Source organism: Microtus ochrogaster, linkage group LG1, assembly GCF_000317375.1.
Source record: "Microtus ochrogaster isolate Prairie Vole_2 linkage group LG1, MicOch1.0, whole genome shotgun sequence".
Classification (NCBI taxonomy): domain Eukaryota; kingdom Metazoa; phylum Chordata; class Mammalia; order Rodentia; family Cricetidae; genus Microtus; species Microtus ochrogaster.
Window position 1 is genome coordinate 2,239,882 of NC_022027.1, and position 9,080 is coordinate 2,248,961.

At 57.3% G+C, this 9,080-nt stretch overlaps 1 protein-coding gene across 3 annotated transcripts in view; it reads right to left on the minus strand.

The window, feature by feature from the left end:
- The window catches only part of Tle2 (transducin like enhancer of split 2), a 15,944-nt gene extending 13,740 nt beyond the window's left edge, over positions 1 to 2,204 (minus strand). For all 3 annotated transcript variants that reach the window (XM_005358964.2, XM_013350704.2, XM_013350703.2), the window contains exons 1-5: positions 2,094 to 2,204; positions 1,716 to 1,831; positions 1,500 to 1,597; positions 1,068 to 1,131; positions 723 to 767 (exon numbers count right to left, since the gene is read on the minus strand). In XM_005358964.2, the coding sequence (XP_005359021.1) occupies positions 723 to 767; positions 1,068 to 1,131; positions 1,500 to 1,597; positions 1,716 to 1,739 (231 nt within the window). In that variant the 5' untranslated portion in view covers positions 1,740 to 1,831; positions 2,094 to 2,204. The remainder of the gene's footprint in view (positions 1 to 722; positions 768 to 1,067; positions 1,132 to 1,499; positions 1,598 to 1,715; positions 1,832 to 2,093) is intronic.
- Between the last annotated feature and the right edge of the window lie 6,876 nt (positions 2,205 to 9,080).

A 9,080-nucleotide genomic window follows, 5' to 3' on the forward strand; every position in this document is an offset into this window, starting at 1 on the left:
GGCTAGCACAGAATCTTCAGAGTTAGCTCAGAACTTTGAACTCTACCTCAGAACCCTGAGGGCCATCTCAGAACCTAGACCCACATTCAGAACCCTAGATAGGAAGAGTCTCAGGACCTCACAGCCTAGGAGTCCATCTCTTCAGAGACAGACACAAAGCCCTTTGGTCTGTCTCTGAAGCACAAGACCAGGCTGAGCCCAGCAGCAGGCCGAGCACCTAGAGAAACAGCCATTCCAGCCCTCCAGGCCACTCTCATTAGGGTCACAAACAGAACACCAACAGACTCCAGGGATCCATCACAGGCTCACAAGGTCCATCACAGGCTCACAGGCTCCTGGGATCCACCACAGGTTCCCAGGGTCCACCACAGGTTCCCAGGATCCATCACAGGTTCCCAGGGGCCACCACATGCTCCTGGGGGTCTATCATGCAATTGCAGAAATTTGGCTCTGCAGTGGAGTCCGTGCTGGAAGGAAAGTTGCCTCCAAGACTTCCTTGGCCTACAGCCCAGGCCCTCCTCCATGGGGACACTCCATTCCTCTGCTGTTCCTGCTCAAGGCACTGTCTCTAGATGCTGAGAATACTTTTTGTTACAAGATTAAGATCTCTTCCCCTGGCCTTGGGACAGCCCTCTGAGGCCTCCAGGGATGTTCAAAGATGACCTCTGCCTCACAGAAGTGCTCTGCCCCTTCCCACAGACCCCTGTCCCCCGAATGGTCACCTGTTTATGCATCTCAATGTTGAGGCCGTAGGACATCTCGTAGTACTGCAAAGAAGACAGCATGGCCAGTGTAGACAATCAGCCCCACCCTGGGGACACAGTCTTAACCCAGCCTCGGGGGTGGGAGTATCAGGACAGAACATGGAAATCCTGAACCTCATGGGGACCCAGACAGGGAACCCAGAAGGCGGGTCACAACTGGGCTCAGACAGAAGAGACAAGCAGGCAGTCCCCAGGAGAGGGGACGAGAGGTACCCATAGAAATAGCGCCTGATACCCCAGACCCCAGGCTGCCTTCTTTAGGGAGAACACGAGGGTGGGTGCAGCAAGGGCGGGGACCCCTACCATCACGTAATGCCTTTGCATCTCTGTCTTCTCGCTGGCCAGCTTTTCACACTCCAGCTTGAGGCTGGCAGGAAGATTGGACAAAAAAGGGGGATTGCCTCACCACACCCCATGTGGGTCAGTTTTCACAGTGACAGGTAGGGGCTGCCTGCCCCTCGCCCCCCTCCCACCACGTCTTTAGAAACTGCCCCGGTCCAGACCTACCGTCCTGGATGAGATCAAACCCTTCCTCAGGGAAGGCTTTCCCAGAACCCACACACCGCACCTTGGGAGCACCACTTCCACCAGGAAGCCCTCCTGTAGACCCAGTGAGCCCCGCCCCTTGTCCTACAGACCACGCCCCCTTCATAAGCCGTCGTCCTCTCCACCCCCCCGCTGCGGGGGGGGGGGGGGGGGGGCTCCCAGTGCCCAGAGCTGTGTGCTCCCCCTCACCTGTGATATTGAGCTTGGAGAAACTGGAATTCCTCTTTGATTCGGTCACAGATTTCCAGGACTGAGAACTTAAAAGGCTGGCCGGACTGCAATGGAGTCTGAGGGGGACAGAGAGTAAGGACACGGGGTGGGGGGTGAGTTCCGGGGAACCAGGAGGTAGGGATCCCTTCCTCGTTCTCCCCTCCTGTAGCCCGAAATGAGGGTCTTGGTACTCACCGGGTGCCTTCCCTGCGGGTACATCCTGCTGATGAACGGGTGGGAGAAGGGGCCCCCCAGCTTCGTGGAGGCTTGGGGATGTGGCAAGAGGAAAGCTGGGGTGCAGAGGTGGAGCGCTGGGAAGAGAAATTTAGGGTGCAAAGCTGAGGTTGGGAGTAGAGTGTGGGATGCGAGGTGGAGCTGAGGGTAGAATGTGGGGTGCGGGGCGGAGCAGGGGGGCAGTATTTGGGGTGCTAGCTAGAGCTGAAATGCGGCGGGACTGAGGCTGGAGAAGCTGGGAGAGAAGCCGGAGCTGGGGGAGGGATTTTCACGCAAAGAAAGAGCAGCCAGGGAGAGCCTGCCGGGGGCAGGGGATCCGGACCCCGCGCTGCGCCCCACCTCCCGCCAGCGCGCCCCGGTCGTCCAGCCCGAGGGCAGCTGCAGCCCACGCCGCAGGTCGGTGGCCGCCCGGGGTCGGCGCTGGTGGCCAGCGGCCGCTGTGGCTGCGGAGCCGCCTCCCTCCGCGGGACTCGGCTGGGAGCCGCGGGCGGGACCCGCCTTAAGGTAGCACCGGTCTGCTTCCTTGGCTCCCAGACCCGCTGGGGAAACTGAGGCTTGAGTTATAGAATAGTGTTCCCACCCCACCCCCACGCGAAAGGAAAAAAATAAGAATGAAGGAGAAAAACAAGTTAGAAAAAAATTTTCCTTGCGCGCTCCGGGAGCCCTGGGGGGCTGCAAGTGGCTTCTCTGAGTCAGTGACACAGTGCCCCAACACCCCCAAGAGCGAAGCAGAGACACACAGGGATCCCAGAAAGTGCAGATTCTGGCTTTGCTTGCCAGCCAATGCTACTCCACTGTGGGGACCTCATGAGGGGCCTCTCTGAGCATCAGGGGTGAAGGACCAGGCAGCCTGACTTGCATGTTGGAGCCACCACCAGCCCTCTGTCAGACCGGACTCCTAAGGGACCAGACAACTCAAATTAGTACACAGAACCTCAGCTGTGGGGACCAAACCTGAACACTAAAACATCTTGGGGTGCTCCACCCCTGACCACGCCCTCAGCCCCTCACTAGGGGATTCTAGGCTCCAAACCATACCCATAGACCTTTTACTTTTGGAGATGAGATCATGCTCGGTTGCTCCTGCCTAGGTCCCTACTGTAGCTGGGACAACAGGCTCAGCTCTGACATCAAGCTTAAGTGTGTTCCCAGAGCTGAGAAAGCCACCTGTCACCTGGGAACCCCTCCCAGGGACAGAACAAGAGAGCTCTTAGCCCGTTTCACAGAGAAGAAACCTCAGATCTGGTTCATCATGAAGTCAGTCAATAAACACGTGCCTCATGCTACTATGGACAACTATGCACTGGGAAACAGCAGGCAGCAACCATCATCATAGTAACGGCGGGACCTCTGTGGGCAGCAAGCCAACTACAGGGGACATAGGCGTTTATGAGACTCTGCTAGCCGGGCGGTGGTGGCGCAGGCCTGTAATCCCAGCACTCGGGAGGCAGAGGCAGGCGGATCTCTGTGAGTTCGAGGCCAGCCTGGTCTACAAAGGGAGTCCCAGGACAGGCTCCAAAGCTACAGAGAAACCCTGTCTCGAAAAACCAAAAAAAAAAAACTCTGCACAGGGTTTCCAGGATAGAAGGACAGACTGCCACCCTCTCTGATCAGACTCTGGGAGATGAGTTACAACCAGCCAATATCACAGCTCAGGTCAGGAGCAGCATGTGCAAAGCAAGAATTTAGATAGTGATGATAGAGATGAGCACTCAGGAACCACTGGTGCCACCTGCGTGGGCTCAGTGAGGTTGACATTGAAGATGGAATCTTAAAATTCCGTGTGGGCCCCAGGAAGTGACAGGAAAAAAGACCCAGGGGGACAGCACTCAGAGTTTGAGTGTTCAGTAACTCCCTGGAGCCCTGCCTAGAATCCCCAGTGAGGGGCTGGGGCGTGGTCAGGGAGGACCCCTTCCTAGAATACCCAATGAGGGGCGTGGTCAGGATGAAGCCCCGCCTAGAAACTCCCAGTGAGGGGCTGGGGCGTGGTCATGGTGGAGGCCTGCTTAGAATCCCCCAGTGAAGGGCTGGGGCTTGGTCATGGTGGAGCCCCAGTTAGACTCCCCAATGAGGGGGCTAGGGGCGTGGTCATGGTGGAGCCCCACCTAGAATCCTCTAGTGAGGGTAGTGAGGGGTTGGGGGCGTGGTCAGGGGGTGGAGCACCCTTAATATGGGGACCACCATGCTCTCCAAAGTCCCAGGCCTAGTGCAGCACCCCGCCCCCAGGCCTTTGAAGATTCTGTACAGTGCACAGCTCCTTTTTTTTTTTTTTTTCGAGACAGGGTTTCTCCGTAGCTTTTTGGTTCCTGTCCTGGAACTAGCTCTTGTAGACCAGGATGGCCTCGAACTCACAGAGATCCGCCTGTCTCTGCCTCCGGAGTGCTAGGATTAAAGGCGTGCGCCACCACCGCCCGGCTGCACAGCTCCTTTGACAGTGGAACATTCCCCCACACACACACCGTTCCCACCACTGAGATTCTCCCCTGCGATTCTGTGCCAGGGTCCCCTGAAGCATCTCCTAGCTCAGTGGCTCTCAACCTTCCAGATGCTGAGACCCTTTAATACAGTTCCTCATGCTGTGGTGACCACCAACCATAAAACTATCTCATTGCTACTTCATGACTGTAATCTTGCTACTCTTATGAGTTGTAATGTCTCTGCTTTCTGGTAGTAGACCCATAGGTTGAGAACCTAGTACCAACTCCTCAGTCCTGGTTCCTGCCAGACTGGTTTGCTCCTTACTGATCATTTTTCCTTGCAGGTCGTTCTGTCCCCGTGGCGTGTGCCAAGCCACAACCCCCACCCCCCAGGCCCTGGCTCAAAACTAAAGCGGGCGACGGGGTGAGACCAAGGAACACACCAGAAATCCTGGGCACACTGCTGGGGAGTTTGAGAAAACACCGCGTCCCCCAACCCGTGCCCAGTAGCCAGATGGCCTGGGACGCCAGTACCTCCTTTCCCTGCGCCTTTGCCAAACCTCACCATCTTCCAAAAGCAAGCCTGTTTGCTATTGGTGGTAGCCCAAGCTGGTCTCGGTCTCTCCAGGAGAGTCAGGATCGCAGGTGCGCGTCACTGGAATCCTTTAAGCCCCCACCCCCACACAACACCCTTCCTTCTAATGATCCTCAGCCTCGGTATTCTAACCCGGTACAAGCTCCCCTGGCTCCCTACTACCCAAGGACTCGGGTCTCTCCTAGCTCCAAGCCGAGCGCGTGTAGGTCACACCCTGCACCCTCCCAGGTCTAGGCTCCCAATCCCTAGCGACTTAATTTGAGTTCTGGCTCCGGGACTTTCTCTGGGGCTTCCAGGAATCCCCTCCCCCTACTGTCTTCAAAGATGAGCTCAAGGCCAACTTGGGACCCAAGGGGACGTCCAGGAGGAGGGAACCACTGTCCCGCGGCTAAGCGTCCTGGGAAGCCACAGACTCCGCGCCTTCGTGGGAGTTGCGATCCCTCAGGACTGAACCCCATCACACCGGGAAGTGGGGAGCACTGCGGAGTATCAAGTCTGCCTGGCCCACGGATCCCCCTCTTTGTAAAGTGGAGCTCAAAGGCTAGCAGTGACCCCCTGCCTTGGCTGCTCTCCAAAAGTTAAGAGGAGAAAAGCCGAGCCTGGGATCCCGGACCGGGACTGCTCGGTCCACCTTAAATCAGACTGGCCGCCCCACAGGCCGGGGACAGGCCTATCTCCGCCGCGGTTGGCCGGACGCACCAGCCAATGGGCTCCCGCAGCGCCCACACGGGTCTCTGACGTCATTTGGAGCACTGGCCAATGGGTGTCACGCTCCCGGCAACCAATAGCAGGAGGCGGTGGGCTGGGCTGGGCCAATAGGAAAGCTCCCGTTGGACGGGGGGGCGGGGGGGGTGCGGCTCCCACCAAGCTCCCCCCACCCGCCCGGAGAGAGAGGGGGACTCGCGTGGTGGTCCCTGAGAATCGTGAATCCCCCTTTAAAATTTAAAAAAAGCCCCCTTAGCCAGCCTTGGTGGCGGATTCCTGCTATCCCAGCACTCGAGAAGCTGAGGCAGGAGGATGGTTGCGAGGTGAACACCTACCTGGATTACTGTCTCAAAACATTCTATATTAAAAAAATAAGTCCCGCGACTCAGTGGTTACCTTGCCAGGCTCGGCAGACAACGCGCCCTCGGGCCTGTTTTAGACATAGGTAAACTGAGGCAAAGAGTACCGAGAACACCTTGAACGCCTAGGGAATGGCTGACGTTCGTTTGTTTGTTTTTTGATCTCAGCTCGAGTCCCAGGGTTGTTTCGTCTAAATCACGGGTGGTGGTGGAATGGGCTTATTTTACAGGAAGACGGGAGGTTGGACGCGCTGGGAGTGCCTCAGTTTACCAGAACCGAGATTGCGAGGAGCGAGGTGAGGAAGCGTTGTGGGCTGGGAAAAACTACGTATCCCAGCAGCGCCCGCGCGCCTCACTGCGCTCGGGCTGTCAATCAAAGTAACGTGGGTCCGCGCAGCCCGCGCCTCCGCCCGCCGCTCCCGCTTGCCAGCTCCCGCTCCCTCCCCGCCGGCTCCCGGCCCGGCGCGGTATAATTACAGCCCATTGATCCGACCCGGGCCGGGAAAGCGGCTCCCTCAGGGAGGCCAAAGCCTTTGGCTCCCGACAGCGCCAACCTCCCCCTCCCCGCGCCCCCAGCTGAGCCACTGGGCCACCAGTCAGGCCGACTCCCTCCTGCTGGCCCAGGGCTCGCGGGTGACCTCTGAGCCCCAGTTCCCGGCCAGGCTTGACAGGATAAAAAGAAAAACCACGCACGGGCATACACACACACACACACACACACACACACACACACACACACACAAAATCATTTTCTCCCTAAGAACATGGGGGAGTCACCCTCTCCCCCAGACGTAGTACCTGGTGTTGCCAGAGAGATGCCCCCTGAGGTAGCCTGGGCTGGGCTAATGACAGGACTCTGCAGAGTGCAGAAGCCCCGGGAAGGCTGAGTCTGGGGTCACAAAGCTGCTTAGAAAATTCCCAAAGCTTCCTAGATGTGGGTGTTTTATACTAGGGCTCTGCAGAGAGCATAGGAGTTGCCTCATTAGAAATCTCCCTAATTAAACGCTGGTCAAGTTAAAATGGGTTGTTCTGACCTCTGACCTTGCCTGTGGGCCCCCTTGCTTCTGGCTGTGGCAGCTGGGGGAGTAAAGGGAGGGTGAGGTGCAGCTGGGCGTCCCAGGAGACACCAGGGTCCACTGAGGTTGGAAGAAGCCCTGTCTTGTTGAGCTGCTAGCAGACAGAGGAGGTTTGTGAACCCGAACCCTGCGCCAAGTGGACCCCACGCCAGGCCTCCTCCCTAACCTGGAGATCCCAAAAAATGACTTACAGTGAGATTAGAAAATGCCTAACTGCAGGGCAGGGCAGTGGTGGCACACGCCTTTAACCCCAGCACTCAGAAGGCAGAGGCAGGAGGATCTCTGAGTGTGAGGCCAGCCTGGGCTACAGAGTGAGTTCCAGGACAGCCTGGGCTACAGAGAAACCCTGGCTTGAAAAACCAAGCAACAAACAAAAGAAAACAGTGCTTAACCAATGTGACCAGGCTCCACCTGCCACAATAAAGTACCATTTGCTGCCACTCATACCTCACAGAGAGACTGCGACTTCATCTCCCCAACACCTGTGATCCCCCACTTCCATGTGAATCCCAGCTAAAGGTTCCCCCTAACCTCCAGAACCTTCCATAGCTTCCCATTGTCTCCAGAAATTCTCCAGGCTGCTCAGCTCTGTGTGGCAGGAGGCTGTAATTATCCATAGGGGACCTCAGGGCCCTTGCACCTGCTACAGGACAGGACTTTGTCAGCGATGGTCTGTGGGCGTGGTCGGGGTGGAGATCAGGCCTCCGGTGACATGCCAGGGTCCCCCCACACACTCTGCAGCCACACCGCTGCTGTCCCCCAGGTGGTCACCTCTTGGTCAGGGCTCCCCCGGCCACTGTGAAATCCACCATGCTTTCTTACCTTCTTCCTGCCCGCACCCCCATTTTGTGGGTTCCCTGCGGCAGTTGTAGGTGTCTAATAAATATCCAAATCAGCCATGAAAAGAACATGGCTACAGGGTAGGTATTGGTTTAGTTGGTTTTGAGGGTTTTCGGACTTTCTGGGGGGGGGTCTCCTTTCTGGTGCTGGGGATGAACCCTGGACCTGGCCCATGCTGGGCAGGAAGTCACCCCTATTGCACCTACTGGGATTTGACCTTCCTTCATCCTCCTGGGTTGCAGGGCGGTCAGACTTGAGGGTCGCTGGGCCCAGAGAAGACTAGAGACCCTGTCTGGGGCCAAACAGCAAAGTGAGGTCCACTCTTTGCATGACCCTGAATTGGGGGCCACCGCTGTATGACCGCCTCTTCCCCTACTCCCTAACACTGGGCAGAGCAGAGGGGGGCCACCACCCAGCAGGCCCTGCAGCCATGGAAGGGGAGCTGGAAGGAGGAGGTGAGGAGGAGGAAGAGAAATGAAGCTACAGAGGGTAGGAGGAGGGGGGGAGAAGGGGAGGAGAGGAGGAGGAGAGGGGAGGTGGGGTGGCTGCTGCGGGAGGCGGTCAAGGTTGTCTGGGGCTTGGCTGGCAGCCAGCTGCTGGGCCCAGGGGGCCGGCAGTAGAGCAACCAACAGCAGGGGAGGGGAGGGGAGGGAAGGGAAGGGAGGGAACGCGTGGGAAGAGGAGGAACCCAGCAGGAACAGCAAAGGATAAAGAGCTTCACAGCCTGTGGGAACAGAGAAGGGGGTGCAGATCAGAGCCAGAGCTGCGGGAGGACCCCAAGAGTCAGCAACAACATGAGGCTCTCTAGAGCCCAGCCTCAGTTTCCCTCCTTGTCCTAGTCCCTCCGTCTTCACCCCCACCCAGCTGATGTTGTGACCTCACTACCTGAGATTCTGAGCCCTATCCTCAAGCACTGAGCATCTGCAGGAGACACTCTGGACCCTGGAGACACAGCGGTGCCAAGGTGACCAAATGCTGTCACCCAGTGAGTCCTGCTGAGGGTCAGACAAAGCAGGAGGAAGACAGTGAGAGGAGGAGGTGACTGCTCCCTGTCCACCACTTAGTCTGGCTGTCCCCACTTCTCAGTTCCCCTTTTCCATGTCACTACTGCCGACCGACCCTATTTTTCTGCTCATATACTAAACAGCTCTTTAAAAGATGGGTTTCTGTCAGGAGGTTGTGGTGCACACCTTCAATCCCAGCACTCGGGAGGCAGAGGCAGGTGGATCATTGTGACTTTGAGGGCAGCTTGGTTTACAAAGCGAGTTCCAGAACAGCCAGGACTATACAGAGAAACTCTGTCTCAAAAAAAAAAAAAAAAAAAAAAAAAAAAA